The sequence below is a fragment of the Chrysochloris asiatica genome, unplaced genomic scaffold (genome assembly GCF_000296735.1).
Source record: "Chrysochloris asiatica unplaced genomic scaffold, ChrAsi1.0 scaffold00034, whole genome shotgun sequence".
Classification (NCBI taxonomy): domain Eukaryota; kingdom Metazoa; phylum Chordata; class Mammalia; order Afrosoricida; family Chrysochloridae; genus Chrysochloris; species Chrysochloris asiatica.
Window position 1 is genome coordinate 23124318 of NW_006408552.1, and position 21129 is coordinate 23145446.

At 46.9% G+C, this 21129-nt stretch overlaps 1 protein-coding gene across 1 annotated transcript; it reads left to right on the forward strand.

The window, feature by feature from the left end:
• Window positions 1-8727: 8727 nt before the first annotated feature.
• On the forward strand, window positions 8728-20131 carry KDM8 (lysine (K)-specific demethylase 8). Its single transcript, XM_006859893.1, has 7 exons — window positions 8728-9228; window positions 11264-11430; window positions 12523-12655; window positions 16546-16590; window positions 18948-19097; window positions 19790-19882; window positions 19967-20131. The coding sequence occupies exons 1-7, from the start codon at window positions 8728-8730 to the stop codon at window positions 20129-20131; spliced, it is 1254 nt and encodes a 417-aa protein (XP_006859955.1).
• Window positions 20132-21129: the final 998 nt, after the last annotated feature.

Here is a 21129-nt window from a genome sequence, read left to right on the forward strand (position 1 = left end):
GCTGTGATAACCTAAAGGTGGGAGGTTCAAGCCCACTAAACATCTGCAGGAGAAAAGTCCTACCAATCTGTTCCCGTAAGATTCCAGCCTGGGAAACTCTGTGGAGCAGTGCCGCTCTGTCTTCAATGGTTGCTTTAAGTCTGAATGGACTTCACAGCAGTTTGGTTTGGTTTTGACCTGTACATTAGCCGACTTTCATCTCTTTCTCCCTTGGGTTTGAACTGTCAGTTGGTTAACAGCACTTAGCCACTGTGCCACTAGGGTTTCTGACATACTCCTTGTTATTGTTAAGCACTGTCGAGTCAGTTCTAACTCATAGCTGCCTCATGTAAGGTTTCCGAGGAGCAGCTGGTGAGCTTGAACCACTGACCTTCCAGTTCAAACCAACCTTGCAGTTCAGCACATCAGCCCACAGCACCAGACCAGGACATACCCCTGGTGACCAGTAAATGACTTCCCTCCTTTTTCTACAGACTCCAAATCTCCTGTGAGCAGAACTTTCTACTGACCCTTCAATACTGCAAAGGCCTGCTGCTTCCTTTGGTACCAAAGGAGGAGAATGTGTTCAAAACACAGGACTTCTGTTAGGTAGTTAGAAAAGAAACAAAGGGTTCTCGAGTCACTCTAGGTAAGGCTTGTCTCAGCAGGAAACAAGCCAACCTCAGCAATGGTGTCGCTTTCCTGGTTTCCTTTTCAGCATTGTCACTATTAGTATACAGGAATTCAACCCATTTTTGCTTGTTGATCACGTACCCTGCCACTTTGCCGAATCTTCCAATGAGGTCTAGCAGCTTTTTTGCTGAGTCTTAGGGGTTTTCTATGTAGGATCATATCGTCTGCAAATAGAGTTTTACTCCCTCTTTGCCAATTTGGATGTCTTTAATTTCCCTATCTTGTCTCACAGCTCTGGCAAAGACTTCCAGCACAATATTGAATAGAAGTGGTGACATCGACCATCTCTTTTTGGTACAGTGACTGTGCCATTCCTTCCATCTTCTCTGCATGCTTTCTGCATCATTTAGTATTTTGACCATAGAATGCTTCAATACCATAAGTCAAGGCTTGATTTTTTTCTTTTGTTCCCTCAGCGTTAGAAATTCAGAGTGTGTTTTTCCCTTTTGGGTTTCTAACTCCAGATCTTTGCACATTTTGTTATAATATTTGACTTTGTCTTCTTGAGCTGACCTTTGAAACTTTTTAGTTTCTTTTACCTACTTATTTCTTCCATTTGCTTTAGCATCTCTACTCTGGGGAGCAAATTTCAGAGTCTCTTCTAATTTCCATTTTGATATTTTTCTTCTTTCTTGTCTTCTTAATGACCTTTTACTTTCTCCCTGTATGATGCTCTTGATATCATCCCACAACTCTTCTGGTCTTTTGTCTTTATTGTCTAATATAACAAATCTGTTCTTCATATGATCTCTAAATTCAGGTAGGATATATTCAAGGTCATATTTTGGCTCTCATAGACTTGTTTTAATTTTCTTCAGCTTCAGCCTGAATTTGCATTCAAGCAATTGATGGTCTGTTGCACAGTCTGCCCCTGGCCTTGGTTTGGCTGATGATATGGAGCTTTTCCACCGTCTGTTTCCACAGATGTAGTCAATTTGATTTTGTGTATTCCATCTGGTGAAGTCCATGTGTATAGTCATCTTTTATGTTGTTTAAACAAGGTACGTGCAATGAAGAAGTCATTGGTCTTGGAAAATTCTATCATGTGATCTCCGGCATCATTTCTATCACCAAAGCCATATTTTCTAACTACTGATTCTTCCTCTTTTTTTCCCAATCTTTGCATTCCAATCACCAGTAATTATCAATAGATCTTGATTGAATGTTTGATCAGTTTCAGACTGAAGAAGTTGGTAGAATTCTTCAATTTTATCATCATTGGCTTTACTGGTTTGTGTGTAAAATTTAATAATAGTGGTATTAACTGGCCTTCCTTGTAGGTGTGTGGGTATTATTCTATCAAGACAGGTTACACTTCAAGATAGATCTTGAAATGGTTTTTTTGTTGTTGTTTTTTTATGATGAATGCACAACCATTCCTCTTCAATTTGTCATTCTTGGCATAGTAAACCATGTGATTGTCTGATTCACAATGACCAATAGCAGTCCATTTCAGTTCGCTAATGCCTAGGATATCAGTGTTCATTTGTTCCATTTCATTTTTGACAATTTCCAATTTTCCTAGATTCATACTTCGTGTATTCCATGTTCTGATTTTTAATGGATGTCTACAGCTGTTTCTCTTCATTTTGAGCTGTGCCCCATCAGCAAAGGTTTTACTCCATTTGTGTTATCACTGTCAACTCTACTTTGAGGAGGCAGCTCTTGCCCAGTCATATATTTACTGCCTTCCAATCTAGGGGCTTATTCAGGTACTATATCTGACAGTATTCTGGTGCTCTTCATCATGTTTCAATATTCAAAATTCTGATGCTATCTGACAGTGTTCCCCTGCTATCCATAAGGTTTTCAGTGACTACATAGTGAGATATAGTCTGTCTCTCCTTTCTGTCTTCATCTGGAAGCTCACCTGAAACCTGTCCACCATGGGTGTCCCTGCTGGTGTTTAAAATACTGGTGGTGTATCTTCCAGAATCACAGCAACAGTATGACAAACTAACAGACGAGTGGCAGATTTCAAGCGACAGTGTACTGTCTCTGAGAGTGAAGACTCAGTGGAACTGAGGAACATGAATTAAGTACAGTTTTCTTTTCCTGGTCCTAGATGCCCTCCACCAGGGGCAGGCAGCTCTGATACCATCCCTCACTTACCATGTCTTAATAAAGGAGAGAAATATTCATTTGATTTTTAGTAAAGGGGTTCAGCCTTCTTGAAAATGGAGCGTTACCCCCTTCTGTTTCCTGGTGGTTCTCTGCTCTTGGAGCTATTTTTATGCGCAGACTCCTTGGTGGTTAGGCCTTTAGGGTTCCTTTACTAGGTTCTTTCCTTTTGTGGTTGCTTGTTTTTCTTACAGCTGGTGTTATTTTTCTCTACCAGGGTTTCAGGTCCTGTTTTCTTTCTCCTTGTCCGGGCTGTTCCTCTTGGACCAAAGGAAGAGGAGGGCTCAGGATATCCCTAGTCCCTACCAATGTTGGGCTAGAGATGTCTCCCCCTTCTCTTGATCCCTGCATTGTAGAGTACTCAGGACAAAGGATTGGGTATGAAGCCAAGATAGGAGAGGCCTAGGGCCCAGGGGTCCTAACCTGTCCCTACAACAGCTATCCTGTATAGGTTTTCCATGGAGCAGCTGGTGTGTTTGAAAGGCCGTTTTATGGTTCAAACCAACCTTGCGGCCAAGTGCATTATCCTACAACGCCATACCAGGGCTCCGGATGCAGTTCTTGTTTTTGTTAAGCGCCATCAATCTTCCCAGACTCATAGAGACCTTGTATAGGGTTTCCAAGGAGAGGCTGGTGCAATTGAACCGCCGACCTTGCAGTTTAAACCTATATTGCAGTCTAACGCATTAACCCGCAGCGCCACCTATAAATATTCAAACTCAGAACCTAACTTTGTAAAGTTTAAATATTTGCCTACTTCATTTCATTCACCCTGGTTTACCTATTTAGTGGAGAGAACTAGCTTCAGGGATTAGCCAAATGGTGTAAGGGAAACTGCTCTGTTTCTGTACAAGGTTACAATTGTTGCAGAGAAAGCAGGTGTTGCACACGTGGAAGATGAAACAAGGAGACTCAATCCTTCCTCATCCCCTGTGCCTAAATCCTTTAAACTGGGCGGGGTAGTGTCAGAGCATCGATCACTCGGCGCTCCTAGGCCCGCCACCGAGGTCAGACGAACGGTGAATGATCGATACTCCTAGTGTCTTTTTCTACGTGGGGAGAGCGTGAGCCAGATAGTTTGATCCACACGAGACAAGTCAACATCACCCAAACGCAGGAAAGGTAAGTTTGAGCATGTGCAGAACGCTGACAGCTGAGGTTCCCTACCAGCAGAGGAAGCCAGGAGCAGCAAGACTGGACTGCGCCGGCGCCCTGGTTAGAATGACGTGAGAAGGCTGCCTGCGCGTGCGCCCTGAAAGCTTCTCAAAATAGAGAAGGAGTGCGCGTGCGCCCTGAAAGCTTCTCAAAATAGAGAAGGAGTGCGCGTGCGCTCTAAGTCGCTGCACGGGTTGTTTCGCTTGTTTTTCCGCGCTACCAGCGATAGGAAGGATCTGTGGTAGCGCAGTGGTTGCTGATAATCTCATAGTCAGCGAATCGAAAATACCACCGGGTTCCGTGGAAGAAATATGAGGCTCCCATAAAGATTTACAGCCTCGGAAATCCTATACAGGGTCACTATAAATCGGAATCTACTCTGCTCTTAGCGGGTAAGAGAAAGACTGGCCCCGCGCATGCGCAGTGCTCTTCGTAGGCTGTAATTTTTGTTTGGCACGTGCTCGGGGCTAAGAATTTTGCGCCTGCGCAGTTCTTGGTGTCGCGTTCGGGTAATAATTAAACCAAGACAGACCATTGAGAAAGTTGTTTTATGCAGGTTGGTGTCTTTTCCAACAAGCAGATACCAGCTGTCGTCTCCACGCCACCAGGCTTCTGTCATGTTCCTGAAAATAGGCGGGCGGGGAAGGTGGGAGGATGGTCCTGGAGAAGAACCTTTGGGATGACGCCTGGGTGAGAGCGGGAGAAAGGCCTGCGGCCTCGGAGTGGCGGGTCAGTGTTGGCTTCGTAGGACCCGCTGGGTCGGTCTCGGGCATGTGGACAGCAAATGAGAGACTCCAGGAGGCTGGTTTATAAGACCAGGACAAACTCCATTCTGAATTTGTATCTGACCCGCTTTTCAGGGTCGTTTCATATCCCAACAAACGAGCGTTTATGTAAAGAGTTCTGAGGGGCTAAATAATTAAACCAACAGAGACCACTAGGAAAGTTGTTTTGTGCCCGACCCTCCCAGCAAGTTAGCTCATGTCATGAGGCCCATATATGTGACCCTCTGGAAGGCCACCCTAGAAAGGCAGGACATAGGTCACTCTCGTCTTCAATGCACCTGAAACCTGCTCCCTGAAAGAACCACAACAAGAAACCCAGAGCTTTCTATGATCAGCAAGAGGGCTTCAAAGGCATCCACTGGGAGATTGACTTTGAAGTGAGGATACAAAGCCACTCGGGCCTTGTCACCTGGCTTATATGTAGGGTAACTAGGTGTCAGTTTGATTTGTCCAGACATAAATATAACACCTGGTTTGAATGGATTCGATGCATCTGGCATAAGGAACCCTGGTGGCACAGTGGATAAGCACTCAGTTGCTAGTCTGAGTTGGCGATTCTCCCGACCTTCCATGGGAGAATGGTGTGGCAGTCTGCTGGAAGTCCTATGGGAAGTTTTATGTCATATGATCCCTGGTGTGCACTGTGAGATAAGTATTGGACTGGTAACCACAAGGTTGGCAGTTCAGGCCCACCAACCCTTCTTGGAAACCCTCTATGGCTCTGCTCATTCAGAATCAACTCATCAGCAAAAGACGACATGCGTTGAAATCAACTTGACAGCTCATAACAGCATACCTAGCAACAAGATTCTTGGATGGCATAAGCAATTCATGCTCAACTGCTAACCTAAATATTGGTGGTTTAACCCACCTGTAATACCGCAAAAGAAAATGGTTTGACAGTCAGTTTCCATTAGGATTACAGCCAAGAATACCCTGTGGAGCAGTTCCACTCTGCAACAGGGCTCACTGTGAGAACTGAAGAGGTCAGCTAACAACCAGAAGGCTGTTTGTACAGCCCACACAATAAGCTCTTTTTCATGGATCTCAGAGAGGCCAGTTTTGGGACCCTTCTGAAAGATTATTTATACAGCTTACACCTGACTCCCTCCTCTGGAATGCCGTTTGTTTGATAAAAGGCAATCCAGTCCCTTAAGGAGCCCTGCAGGCCAGTCAGTAAAGACAGCCACTAGGCTGCTCAGCAATCAGGCAGTCACCTTCCCGGATCTAATGCACGAGACATGCTGGCAGGCTGATTTGTAAAGCCAGGACAGGAGGCTGGCAATTTTACATAGCCTGTACAGTAAGGCCACGGCACATGTGTAGTTGTCAGAAGGCTGCTGCTTACAGCCTGTGTGAGGCCCCTCCTCTGGAAGACTTTCATACAGTCAATGGAAGTTGTTTCACACAACCTGACTAAAGGCCCTTTTTCCTAAAAGGCCATTTTCACAGCCAACTAGAGGCTGCTTCCTAGAGGATTGATTGACACAGCCCACAGATGTCTATCAGTATAAAGGAAGTCTACGGAAGACAGGTCTCAAAGTCTGAGAGGCCATTTCAACTGGCCTTCAGACAAGGCAACACCATGTAAGGAGACAAGTATTTAAAGAAGTTACAAGGCCACTTTGGAAAACTGCTTCAGTTAGGTGCACATGGCTCCTCTCCCAAAGGTTCTTTGGTGTGACGATTTAAAAGGCCAAATGACAAGGGATTCTGGAAAGCCTATGGGATCAGACCACAAGACCACTCAAAGGGATAAGGCCAACATGCCACTTCCCTATGGAAAGTTGCTTTATGTTGCCAATATAAGGAGACTTTTGTTTGAAGATAATTCATGAGGCCTTCTGGGAAGCCATTTCAGGTGGCTAGTAATGTAGTGGTTACGAATCGGTCCGCTAATCTCACAGTCAGCAGTTCAAAACTACCAGCTGTTGCGCGGGAGAAAGATGAGGCTTTCTGCTCCAGTGAAGATTTACAGCCTCAGAAACCCTGTACAGGGTTGCTGAGTCAGAACCGATTCCACGTCTCGTAACAATAACAATACAGAAGCAGTGTGGAAAGCCATTTGAAAACTAACTCATACAGTTGTCTTGACGCTCCCACACCTGGAAGACCATGCCAATTTAAGTGTCACTAAAAGCTTGTAACTAAAGGGAGCTCTGGTAGCGTAGTAGTTACGAATCGGGTTGCGAACCGCAGGGTCAGCAGTTCGAAACTACCAGCTGCTCTGCGGGAGAAAGGAGGCTTTCTGCTCCCATAAAGATTTAGGGTCACTGTTTAGGGTCGCTATGAAACCTCAAAAACCCTGTTTAGGGTCACTGTAGGTTGCAACTGACTCCACGGCACTTAACAACAACAACAAAAAGTTTGTCAAAGGTTGTTCACTGAGGAACTCTGAAAATTTTCTAAGGTTATTTCATGTAGCCAATAGGCCTATTTCCCAGAATTCCTTTCACATGGCCAACATGGTGCAACCTGGTCTCCAAGGCCAGTTTGTGAAGACCAGACATGAGGCCATCTAGGGGACCAGCTTCCTGAAGCAGCACTGTGAGGTCCCTAAGCAGGCTGTCTTTGTAAGATCCAGGAGGTACCCTTTTGTAAGGCCAATCTGGGAGGTCAGTGTATAAAAGTCATAATCTGTGTCCCAGGAAAACTAGTGTGCAGCCCATTTAAAACCCTCTGGGAGGCTGTTTTAGAAATTCATTCTAAGAGACGGGTTTACAAAGCTGCTCTGTCAGGCCCCAGTGGAAGTCAGTTTTATAGTTTGGTGGATGAGTGGTCATTTGGGGCACCTTTGTGAGAGGCCAGAATTTTAGGGCCCTGAGGACTGTTGGATGCTCAAGGCACGACTTCTCGAATTTGCTTTATAAGGTTCATGGATGCTCAGGGATAAGACACCCAGGGAGGCCAGCTGGTGGGTCCATTTTATGAGGCCCCCACACTGCCATGTACCAATGCATGAAACAGCCCTATGAGCTTAGACTGTAGAGCTTTCCAGGAAGTTAAAAAAGCTGTTAATGAATTTACACAGGACACTCTTGAGTCCTCCAGGAGGCTGAGTCTTGGGGTGTGGTACCAATAGTTGATGTGCTTGTTAATAACAGAGCTTAGAGTGCACCCAGAGGCTCATTTTTCGAAAATACATTGCCAGACTTATCTTCCAAGGTACCCGTTTTAACCTTTAACCTTTCTGTTAGCATCCAAGCACATTAACCGTGTGTACCCCTGAGGACTCCCCTTTCTGGATAGGTGTTCTGTATTTCCAGGTTTGTTCCTTGCTGAGGTAAGAACTCATTCCTTGAATACCCTTATGGAGTGCCTACTACAAGCCAGGACCTAACTTTAGGCTACAGAAAAATGGAGGGAAAGGAAGCAGGTGCTTTTCCTGGAGGAGTTCCCAGTCAAATCCTGACGAGACAGACAAGCAGGTCTTTGTAGTATCTTGAGACAAGTGCTACAGAAAGGCTCTGACTCATAACATGTTCGGAGAGGTCTTGGTGAGCTGCACACAGGGGTGACTGTGTGCCAACAAGTCCTTTCTGACTCTCAAGGATCCTGTATAGGGTTTTTAAGGCTGTAAATCATTAGGAGAACAAAAAGCCTCATCTTTTTCCCACGGAGTAACTGGCAGATTCCAACTCCTAACCCACTACGCTACCAAGGTTTCTCCAACTGCACATCGTGGGCCATTTTAAAGGGGCCTTAAGATTGAGGGGAGTTTGCCAGGTGAGTGGACCGATGTTGGTGGCATTCCAGGCAGGAAGACAGCATGTCCCCTGAACAAACATGTATCCAGTATCCAGTGCTTCCCAGATACTTGAGTCCTTTCTCAGAGTTCATGCTTCCAGAGAAGATGCTTGTTGAAAACTTGTCAGATGAGACATGTGTTAGAAAGGACAAGAACAGGACTGTGGGATCGTATTCTAGACACAAGGCTGCATGTGGCTGTAAACTTCTGCCTCTTCCTCCACCAGGTACTGTGAGACTGGGCCATATGGCAGAAGGCACCAGCTGTCTTGGAGACGCCCAGGCAGGAACAGGTGCCTTCTGGGAGGCCCTCAGGGTGCTCCTGCCACCCACAAAAGAAGCCCTGAAGTTGGAGCTCAGTGGGCAAGTGGAGAGGAGCGTGGTGGTGCTGCTGCAGCGAGCCACCGAGTCCTTCTACGAGGGCAGAAGGAGTGAGTGTCTGCAGACAAGCGAGGCGATCCTGGACTACTCGTGGGAGAAGCTCAACACGGGGCCATGGCGGGACGTGGACAAAGGCTGGCGCCAGGTTTATTCGTTTGGCTGCCTTCTGAAAGCCCTGTGTCTGTGTGAAGCACCAGGAGACACTGCCGCCGTGTCTGCAGCCCTGAGGGTCTGCGACATGGGCCTGCTGATGGGGGCAGCCATCCTGGGGAACATCCTCATCAAGGTGTCCGCTGTCCTCCAGGCGAACCTGCTGGCTGATGAAAGGCGTGCCCACAGCCCTGCCCGGGAGCAACCCATCACAAAGGTGTGAAGGTGTGGGCCCCCTGTGGCATAGTCCCACAGCGTTTGTCCACATGTATCTAGTCTGGGGGGGGCGGGTGAGGTCGTCACATGCTGGCTGAGACTGGCACGAGTAGGCTTCCGAAAGTTTGTGGGAAAATGGAATGCAAAGATTCAGCAATTCCTCCATGAACTTTCTAAAGCCCCCTTTGTCTCCGTCCATGGGCTTGGACAGCAGAGCAGCTTGAGCCAGCTCCTCAGTGCTTTCTGGTTCCGTGAAGCTGTGCCCTTCCAGGGGAGGAGGGTTCCTGACAGAGGAAAGCAGTGGTGTGGTGAGCTGCCACCAGCTTAGCCCGTTTCCCACAGCCTTTTCCTCTCAGCTGGCTGAAGTGTTGCTCCCTGTCCTCACTGCGGAGCTTGCCATCCAGTCGGTTATGACTCACAGTGACCCTGTATAGGGTTTCTGAGGAGCAGCCAGTGGGTTTGGACCACTGACCTTGTGGTTAGCAGTCCAGTGCTTATCTTACAGCACCATGTCAGAACTGGTGTTATGTGCTGTTGAGTCAGTTCCAACTCAGTGACGTTGTATAAGGTCACATAAGCATATGAAGAAAGGTTTGACTTCACATCTGGTTGAAAAAAAGATGCAAACGGCAAAGCAGCACAACGCCCCCTTTTGGGACACCTTAGCACATGGTGTTTTACCCAGTCCGCAGGGCTGCTGAGGGACTGAGGAAATGGTGTGGTGGCCATAGGCAGGTGAAGGAACAACTGTCCCCTTTTCCCAGAATCCATATCTTGTCCATGCCAGGTCTTTCCCCAGGGAATATGAAGGGACTTCAGGCCAGGTTGACGTTCCTGCACAGGCTGTGTGGGCAGCGGGGCAAGAGCTGAGACTCGGAGTAGGCTTTGCTCAGCAGCTGTATTGAGTGCTAGCAATGGCCCAGATGTGCCAGGAATGGAGGAGCAGCACAAACCACCTTGTCTGTGGGGAGACCCTGGGGTTGGCAGCTTCCCATGGGTCAGTCAGAGACAGCCTGTGTGATGGTGGGTCACATGAGAATAAAAGCCTTCCAAAGAGAGAACATGTGAGCAGTTGCACTCCACCATTGGGAACTTGACATACGGCACCTGACCTCTTAGCAGGTAACTGGAGCTTAGACTCAGGAGGCTACCTGCTCAGGAGGCCTTATGTTTGGGAGTACAGTCCCTGAGGAAAGTGGAGGGACTGGACAGCAGCAGGGGACCTGCTTGGTGTGAATTCATGCGTAAGAGAGCTAGGGCTGCTTTTCAACACAAATTTAACTACCACGGACCGATGTAAAGTGTGTGTGAAAGGGTTGGAAAGGAGTATGCAGGAAAACGGAAGAATATGTTTGTTTGATGGTGGAGCTTAGAATTTTCTCTATATTGCAGTATTTCTATAAAAGCATTATTTGTTGTTGTTAAGTGCTGTCGAGTCAGTTCTGACTCATAGCGATCCTGTATGGGATTTCCAAGGAGTGGCTACTGAGCTTGAACTGCCAACCTTGCCATTCAAACCAACTTTGCAGTCTAGCACATTAACCCACAGTGCCTCACCAGGACTCCTTGTTGTTGTTGTTGTTTTTAAGTACCGTGGTGTCAGAGCCAACTCATAGTGACCCTGCACAGGCTTTCCTAGGCTGTCAATCTTTATGGGAGCAGAAAGCCTCATCTTTCTCCCGCGGAACAGCTGGTAGTTTCGAACTGTTGACCTTGAGGTTAACAGACCGATTCGTATCCACCGCGGACTCCTTAAGGAGTCCATCAAGTCAGTTCTGATTCATAGCGACCCTGTCTAGGGTTTCCAAGGAGTGGCTGGTGGGTTTGAACTACTGACCTTGCAGTTTGCAGTCCAGTGCTTATCCTACAGTGCCATACTAGCTGTATAGTACTTTCATAATTTGACCAGACATGTTTTTTTAACGAAATTGTCTTACTGATTGTTTTCCTACCAGTGTCGCCGATTCCTCATGGAAGGCCTCAAACTTTGACTTTCTGCAGTGGCTGTCACTCTGTTCTGTTTTGTTTTTAAACAGAAAGCAAGGAGTGATCACGTTTTGATTCCAGATGTGACGTTAGAAAGAACAGTTCCCCGACTCCACTGCCCATCCCTCGAGTATTTCAGGAAACACTATTTGATTCCCGCGAGACCTGTGATCTTGGAAGGCGTGGCCAACCACTGGCCGTGCATGAAGAAGTGGAGGTGAGTGGCCACTCAAGGACAGTGAGGTTCCTTTTCCCATTTTAGGGTGCCTCAAGGGCTCCCCAACCTTCTCCCTCCTCCCCAAGTCAATGCAGTCCCTGGGATGATCGCTTAAAAAGAATAAACCGTGCAGTGCTCTGAATTTATGGTAAAGGATATAACAATCCAAGTCTGTCATGCAAGTTTGCAGCATCTTAAGAATCCCATGGACCTAGTTGGAGCCCTGGGGTTTCTTAACAGAAAGAAAACCCAAGAGGAGGCTCCCCACCCCTGGGTATCCACAGACCCTGTGGCTGCTGCGTCTGCATGTGTGCTTTACCCTCCCTGTCCCACCTCTGACTAGCTGAGGCTGTCCGTCATGCACTGCTGAGCACAAGTCTGGAAGCGAGACCCTGGGTCTGAGAAAGGTCGCTCCAGTCGGCCTGCCTTTGTGTGGAGGGTTGGAACCTGTAGTTTCAGTAAATAGTAGGCCCATGTTTTACCTCATTTTATCCTCCCTGGTTAGAATTTTCTCTATATTGCAGTATTTCTATAAAAGCAATATTTGTTGTCATTAAGTGCTGTCGAGTCAGTTCTGACCCATAATCGGTTCATGCCATATCTTCACAGGGCAGGTAATGCCATCATCCCCGTGAGGAACAGGAGCCTTAGAGAGGTGCGGTGACTCGCTAAAGTTCCCTGGTCTGTAACTGACTGGGCCTGAAGTCTGTCCCGGGCTACTGAAGTTCAGAGGCCAGGCACTTTGCCACCCCCAGTGCTGTCCAGCATTTGCTCAGAGACGATTTCCCCATTTAGTGTAAACATGAGCAAAGAGAGAAGCATGCTGGGAAATAGAGCAGCAAGAATGCCAGGAAACCAGCTGTTTTGGCTCCATCTGCAAAGTTACAAAGTGCTGTGTACTAGCTGTGCAGGTGTAGACAAGCAGCCTCACCTCCCTATGCCTGAGTGTCCGCATCTGTAGTTTCTCCCACGGGGGTTCCGTGAGGGTGAAGTGGGAGAGGCTGGGTGTGCAGCACACTTCACACAGCTCCCAGCACTGGTGGGACCCATGTGTGGTAGCCGTGACTGTAATGATGAACGGTTTCCCCATAGTTTGGAATACCTCCAAAAAATCGCTGGCTGCCGAACTGTCCCTGTGGAAGTAGGTTCCAGGTACACAGATGAAGAGTGGTCCCAGAGACTCATGACTGTCAACGAGTTCATCAGCAAATACATCGTGGATGAGGTGTGTGGCTTTGACCTGTTTCCTCTAACCCTTAGGGAAGAGAGGGTGGCAGTGGGAGCAGGCATTCGGAGGAGTTAGCCTTCCAAGTCTGGGCAAAAGGATGGTCCAAGCAAGGCAGGCAGGAGAGGGGGAGGCCAGCTCAGTCTCTGGGGAGTTTTGTTCATTAAATGGTTTTAGAATATTCATAAGATTGTGCGTATTACCTAATTCCAGAACAGGTTTTCCTCACCCTGAAAAGAAACCCTGTACCCCAATTCTGCCCTTCCTTAGCCCCGGTTGTTGTTAATAGCTATCCTGTGTAGGATTTCCAAGGCTATTTATTTTTTTTTGGAGACAGTTAACATCCACTTTATAAATTTTTGGAAGTTTCAATGAAATCGCAACTGTGAGAGTGTTTGTAAGCTGTAAAGTGCAATGCAAATAAAGGCAATATTGAATACTTACCAACATTTTAGAAAAATGTGTTAATGTTGATGGAAGTTTCAGCAGAGTCTGACACATAGTAGGTAGTCAACATGACTATTAAAATAAATTAATGATTCAAAGTACTATATCCAAGCTCATAATGAGAAAAATTAATAACTGTAGAGGCAGAGGGACCTCATGTCTACATTGTGGAGAATATGAATAATTAGGAAGCCTTCGTAGTTCAATAAAAAAGCAAAAGACTGTTGGAAATATTTTTAAAAATATTTTGTTCCACAGATAAAGTTCTACTTTGAGGATCCTTTAGTTTCAATAATCAATAAGCGTCATCCACGTGAAAAGACATTGTTAGTTTCTCAAGCATGGGAGGTAGGTGTTCTTGGACAAATAAGATAGCTCCTGCCCACAAGTAGCTTACAATTCATTTTAGAGAATGACAAATGCATATTAAACATAATGTGATCAGTACTGTCATAGACTAGAGTAGAAGCAGTACTAGATCTAATGCAAATCACGCAACAACTGAAAATATCAGAGTGGAACTGTAAGTCTAGGAGATAAAAATGGAAAATGAAGGTGAGCAAGCAGTGGTCTTGATTGTTGGAACCATATTGGACAAGTCACCATCTTCATACTCATAATTAATAATAAGGGTGGTATTTTTATACAGACTGTTTTTGTATTATCTGCATTTAAAAAGTGTCAACAGGAATACATGTGTATTGCTGGATATTTAATGTTGCTATTGTCAGAGTGGTTACGAATTGGGCTGCTAACCGCAAGGTCGGCAGTTTGAAACTACCAGCGGTTCCGCGGGAGAAAGATAAGGCATTCTGCTCCCGTAAAGATATACAGCCTTGGAAACCCTGTATAGGGTCACTATGAGTCGGAACCGACTCCACGACACTTAACAACAACAACATTGTTGTTAAGTGCCGTGGAGTCGGTCGGTTCCAACTCATATCTACCCTGTATAGGGTTTCCCAGGAGCAGTTGGTAGGTTTGAATCACCAACCTTGTGGTTAGCAGCCCAATGCTGTTCTGAAAGTGCCACACAGGGAATTAAAAAGATAGGAAACATCCTTCCATGGGAGAAATTTGATCAGTTGGCACAACATAAACATAATGCTATGCATTCTAACTTGGTGAGTAGCATCTGCGGTCTTAAAAACTTTCAAGTGACTTTCTAAGATGCAAACTATTGGTCTGTATACATCTGGAACAAAAAAGAAAGAAGGCAACCAAGCACTCAAAGAAGAAACAAATCTATAGGACAACTGCTAACAGATAGCATTTACCCTAGACCAAAGATAAGAAGGTAGTTTAATGGAAACTGAGTAATCCGAATGGAAATAATGAGAATGTTGACATATTGTGAGAAGAATAACCAGTGTTACTAAAAAGTACGTATAAAACTTGTTGAATGAGAATGTAAATTTTTTTCCAAAACCACAATTCCATTTTAATTTTTTTAAAGATGCATTCTTTCAGGAAGTAATTTTAGACTAATGTAGTTTAGCGAACATCATGCATCTTTTCCTTTTTACATATTTTATGTCTTAATTTTATGTCTACCATGGGTTTGAAGGCAACATTGTCTGTAATAAATTATATCAAAAATTATATAATTACTAAAATATACATACATTTAGAGGTTCACTTAGGACCTGGACTCTAAGTCAAATCACTTTTAAAAGCACGTCTTCTGTTTTCAGATAGCATGAGGCACAGAATGAAGCTTAACTTTTCTCACTGTGTCTGCAGCAGATAACTTACTTATTTTTACTTTGCTCCTGATGCACTCTTTTAGCTCCCTTCCAGAGAGGTAGCATATATTTTGGCCACTTTTCTCACGTATCTAACTGCTTGGCTAATTACTCTGATTGAAATACATTTTTAAACCTATCCTCACCACTGGTTAATCAATCTAAAGTAGTCACTTTTGAACACTGCAATGCAAGGTATTCTATCCCTGCCACAGTTCAAGATCCTGCTGCCTCAGGTCCAGATTTTGAGACTGGAAATTCAGTCAGAACCATGCTTTCTTAGGGAATTTGACCATGTGTGTGTGTGTGTGTGTGTGTATGTTTGGGTTTTTTTTTAGTTTTTATTGTGTCTGTTTCTTTGAGGGGTGGGAGAATGAATATACACAGAAACACTCAGGAATTTATAATCATTTAAACAACCAAAGGACACATTCTGCAAGCCTGCCTCCTGGCCGCCAGCACTCAGTCCCTCTCTTCCCATGAGTCCAGAGTCCGCAGCTGCTCTCTCTCTCCATGTCCTCATCTCTGCCTCCATCTCTGGTGTCACTGTTTCACTGAATAGGGTCCTGCATTCCACTAGTGCTCGTCTCCCTTGATGGCCCTAGAGTCCTCTGTTCCTGGACTGTAAGATTAACTACTTCTCCCTTTTTGTTACAGAACGTCTCCCTTTATAGTTGTGACAGTTACAATTAGTCATGGTAACGTAGACATTTCTTACCAGTGCATAGGTGGATGGTCTTGTGTATCTGACTTCTTTCTTTCACTGAGCATGTTTCCAAGGTTGTCTATACTGTACCATGTAGTATACCATGTACTGCAGAGGTACTTCATCCCGTTTGACGGCCAGATACTCTTCCTTTGTGGGGTGAACTTCATTCATCAATTGTGGAACTTGGGCGTTGTTTCTGCTTTTTTAATCTCATGAAAAATAGGAATGGAATTGCTAGGTCTACATGATGTGACCTTTTGGGAAACAACCTGACAGGAAGTTTTAAAAGTTACAGTGCACATCCATTGCCTCTTAACTTGTTTGGTGTTTGGAAGTCTGCACCACAAAAATTAAGGACTGCTGGTATTCAAGGATATTTAGTGAAACATTAACAAAACATTTAGCAAAACAATCTGTCTACCAGTAGGGGGATAGTTGAATACATAATACATATCCTGTCTAGAGGAACCATAGCGGCTCAGTGGATTAAGCATTGGGTTGTTAACTTCAGAACTGGTGCTTTGACCCCACCAGCCGCTTCCGTAAAGGTGACAGTCTAGGAAAGCATATGGGGCAGTTCTCTTCTGTCCTGTGTCACTGACTCGGAATCAGCAGCAGGGGGTGGGTGAGATCCTGTCTGAAATGTTAGGTCACCATCAGAAGAGATGAGCTAGATGTGTACAGATGGACCTGGAGAGCTCATTATGGCCAAGGCAAAGTTCAAGTCCTCTGTGTACATGGCCTTGCATGTGTGCAGCCCCTTTGGTGTGTGTTTGAGGAAATGAGCCTTGAAGCATGGGAATGGTAGGAGTGACTGCCCTCAGCTACCCCACCCTGCTCCTGAGGCCCAGGAGGGAGACCTGCGGGGGTGAGGGTGGGGGGAACAAAGCAGGCTGGGGTACCGGGGGTGGAGGCATGGCAGGGGCTGAGAGCTGCAAGTAAGGAGTCATGGCCGCTCACTGGGTCTCTGTTGTCCCTGCTTCTCTTAGCCCGGGGACGTCGGGTACCTGGCCCAGCACCAGCTCTTCGACCAGGTAAGTCTGGATACCAGGTGTCTCTTCTTGTCAGCTTCTCACAGGTTTGTCCTTTGCAGGGATTCCAGAGGCAGGAAAGGCTCTGGTAATGCCATTCCGTGGCTGCCACTGGGGGCTACAATTTTGTCTGCCATGGACCCAATGGCCCTCTTGTGGTTCCCTGGGATCCACCTCACCCAGGGTCAAGGCCTCCAAGTCTGAGGCAGGACTGCTGAGTCCAGCGACCCCAGGGCTGGGAGCAGCTCCAGCAGGGTCAGGGGGTGATGTGCCAGGTCCCAGGGAGCCAGGTAGGGACAGCAGGTTCTGATCTAACCCAGGAAGGGCAAGGCATGGCTTTGGAGAATACCCAGAGTCCTTGGCAGGCCCGAATGCTGCTCCTACCAAGAGCCTGGTGACAGGGTCATCTCCTGAGCCTGGGCACCTCTGGTGGGCAGGGTCTGAGTTTGGTTTCCCTGGGTACGCAGTTCTGACTGGCCATGTAAAAGACCCTTTGGGTATACTTGTTGAAGACAGAGAGGAGGTGGACATGGCTGGAGCTGAGATGAAGGCGACTTGGCAAGGCTGGAAGCAGAATTCCCCAGTAAAGGGGAGGGAGGAGTGTTTCTGGAAGAATCTGAGTGGCAGGGTTCTTGTAGGAGAGACTGCTCATGGAGCCAGAAGAGGGGCAGGCTGCTGTGGGGCTGGACGCTGCTGCAGCTGCTTCTGGGCCACAATGCCCCCTGCCCCATGGTGCTAGGAGGAGGCGGGGGTGATGTGGATGCCAGTTGTAAGAGAGAGAATCAGGACACCTGATTGTATACATACAGAATGACCTCAGTACGTTTAAAAGGACACAAAAGATTTACCAGTGGTTGTCTGTGGGCTAGTGAGACAGAAACTTTTCTGTAGTTTCCAAAATCATCTGTAATGAGTCTGTATCATCATCAAATGAGGAAAAAGTCAACTTTATTTTCACATGCAAATAAAATGAGAGAACAAAATGAGGTGTACCAGCAATTAGTTTGTGTTTGACATTTTCAAAGCTTCTTAGTTAAGAAGCAAAAATACCAGGAGCAGGTCTCATCTTGAGGCGATGATTCCCCAGTTTGGTGTTCGGTCTGCCTCCCCGCCTCACCCTCACCCCCATTTCTGTACCGGGATGCTAGCTGGGAGCACTACCCCTCAGGGCCCGAGAGTGAGTCTGAGAAGGCAGTTCTTAAAGTGATGGGTGGGGCACCCTGGGGGATGGTCACTGACTACTGTCTCAAGAATGAACATTCTTGAGACTTGGAAACTTGGCATTCAGACTTGGAGGCCAGGGAAATGGAGTTGTTTCTAGCTTTTGGAAATGCGTTGGTTGTGTGGGGCTTTGGGGAAAGAGTATCCAGAAGACCTTAAATCTGGAACCTGAACAGCTCATGAGATGAAAGCTGAAGGCCAGGGGCCAGGCCTGCCTCTGCCAGGACAGCCATCCTTTGTTGTGTGATCCACCTGGCTAAGATGTCAGAACACCTAGGGGCAGGGGTGGAAAACAATGATGGTGGTTTATTAGGATACCTTGTGATACTGTGTGTGCACTCGAAGCCCTGCTGCCCCTGGGCCCTGCGGAGGACCAGCCCAGTGGTATTGGGCTCCGCCCCTGGATCCTGCTGCCCCTTCACCACACCCTCGCCATCGTGGCTCACTCTGGTAAATCTGTGCTCATTTTCAAGTAAGACCAAACACCCACCTCATTTCTAATTAGTTTTCATTTACTTTCTTCATTTATGTATGAGAATCTTACCTTTCCTTATTAATTTGTATGAACTTTGTATATTAACCCCTCACTTACTAGTTCAAGTGAGTTAACTAGTTGTTTGACCTCTACTAATTGCTTAAAATGCACAAATTATGATTTTTTTTTACCATTAGCAAAGCTGAGAAAATCTTCCCCTCCCAAGATTCGATAAATATTCAATCCCTTTTTATTTGATTTTTAAGAAACAACGAACTCTTTAAACAGTTATAAACTGATTTGTTTTTTAAATAGAAAGTGCTGATGTCAGGGTTTTTAAAAGGGAAACAAATATGAAATGCATTCAACATGGAAACGGATCTTAATATAAAATTACAACTCTTTCCTAATACTCATGGTGATGGGTGTGTGCTGTGGAGTCGGTTCTGACTCATAACGACCCGGTACAGGGTTTCTGAGGCTGCAAGTCTTTACGGGAGCAGAAAGCCTCATCTTTCTCCTGCGGAACCACTGGTGGTTTCGAGCTGCCGATGTTGAGGTGCAAAGTGATGGCATTCTTGCACACGTGGCCCATCATTGACCCTGTGGTCAGTGAGTTCTGGACTGCGTGTCTGACCTGCCTCATCTGCCCTGACACCCCCAGATCCCAGAGCTGAAGCAGGACATCAGCATTCCCGATTACTGCTGCCTGGGCGATGGGGATGAAGACGAGATCACCATCAATGCCTGGTTTGGTCCCCAAGGCACCATCTCCCCACTTCATCAGGATCCCCAGCAAAACTTCCTCGCTCAGGTGGGAGCTGCTGCGCTATGGTGCCCGGCACCACGGTGGGGCAGCTCCACACGTGGCTACTCCCTCAGAACCAGGCCAGCTTCTTCCTGTGGGAATTTTCCCTCCAAATAAGGGTTCAGGGAGGGTGTGTGTTGAGAGAGGAGGAGCATCTAACCATGGCTGTGAAGCATTGGGTTTTGAAGGTGGAGATTTAATAAATGAGAAGATTCTTACAGCCCAGCTGACAGGCCCCACAAAGCAGTACAGTAAGAGTCTTAGACTGCCTGGTGTCACCAGCTCTGTCACCTACTGACTCTGTCAACTTGGGCACTCACTTAGCACTAACTTTCTGTGCCAGTCCTCGTCTGTAAGTGGGTGTGGTGATCAGCTCCCTCCTAGGCTTGTTCTGGAGTCCTGGTGTGGCGCAAGGTCAGCAGTGAAACCCACCAGCCTCTCCTCAAGGTCGCAATGAGTCAGTACCGACTCAAGCCCCATGCACAAAGTACTTGAAATAATGTTTCATTATTGGTAGCTGTAACCATGAGTTTTTCATGGACTCTTAATCGATTTGGAGAAAAAGCCCAGGCTCTAAACTCTCAGCACATGGGTGGTGGGGCCCAGTGGACAGTGAGTGCACAGAGCAGTGAGGGGCTTCAGGGATGCAGAGCCACTCAGGGGGCAGCAGTGGACCACTAGTGCCTGTCTCTCCCCAGGTGATCGGGAGGAAGTACATCCAGCTGTACTCCCCACGGGACTCGGAGGCCTTGTATCCTCATGACTCACACCTTCTCCATAACACAAGCCAGGTAGGACCCCGGGGCCCACTGTGGAGCTGCAGCAGACACTCCCACCCAGTCAGGCCTGGGAAATGAGTCCTTTTGTTTGTACAGGTTGATGTGGAGAACCCCGATTTGGAGAAGTTCCCCAAGTTTGCTGAGGCTCCATACCTGTCCTGCATCCTGTCTCCCGGTGAGATCTTATTCATCCCTGTCAAGCACTGGCACTATGTTCGAGCTCTGGACTTGAGCTTCTCGGTCAGCTTCTGGTGGTCGTAGCTGGATACAAGGGGCGGGAGACACACTGAACGAAGCCTGTACCTGGACAGACCTTTGCTGCACACAAGAAGGACGTCGGCATACCCACCCCAAAGCCTGGCCACAAGGAAACCTGAAGCAGTGTGTGCAGGGGCTTCATTTCCCGTGTTCCAACCCCAGCTCCGCTACTTCACTGTGGAACCTGGGACAAGTCCCATCGGTGCCGAAGTCTCCTGAGGAGGAGGGCAGTAGCACATGCCCAGGGCTCACTGAGCTGTGTCAGTGCAGCATCAGTGGCTGCTCCTCTACAGGCCTTCTAACTACGACCGTGACTTACCTGGTGTGGTGGCTGGGTGTGGCTGTGATTACAGCAGGGGCCTCACCTGTGCACTCAGGTGCTGAACTTCTACGGGGGAGAGTTACCCAGCTTGAGGGGTTTCAGCTGTGCACACCTGGAAACAGCCATAGCTAATGGACTTTCATCTGTGCACACCTGGAAACAGCTACCCCCAGCACCTACACGCTCTCACCTGTTCTCATCACCTTTCCCGTGGGAACTACATTAAAGGCACGTGGCTGCTTGCAAACCTGCTCACAGCCTCAGATGGCATTCTGTTTTAACCATTAAAGTCTCTCCACTCCCTGATTAAAGTCAGGCAGGCATAGCCCAGCCACTGGCTCTTGTTGGGAGAACCACGTTGGTGGACATTTTGACGACATTCATGCTACCAAGTGATTGTTATTAAATGCCGTGAGTCGATTCCAACCCATTAGCAACCCTGTGTGGGGTTTCCAAGGAGCGGTTGGGTTTTGGGCACCAAACTTGTGGTGAGCTGTCCAGTGCTTATCCTATAGCAGCACACCTGGACACACTGTAGACTGTGTGTGTATATGTTGTTGTTGCTGTTGAGTGCCATCAAATCTATTCTCACAGCGACCCTGTATAGGGTTTCTGAGGAGCGGCTGGTGAGTTTGAACTGCCGACCTTGTGGTTTAAACATTGTGGTCCAGTGCTGTAT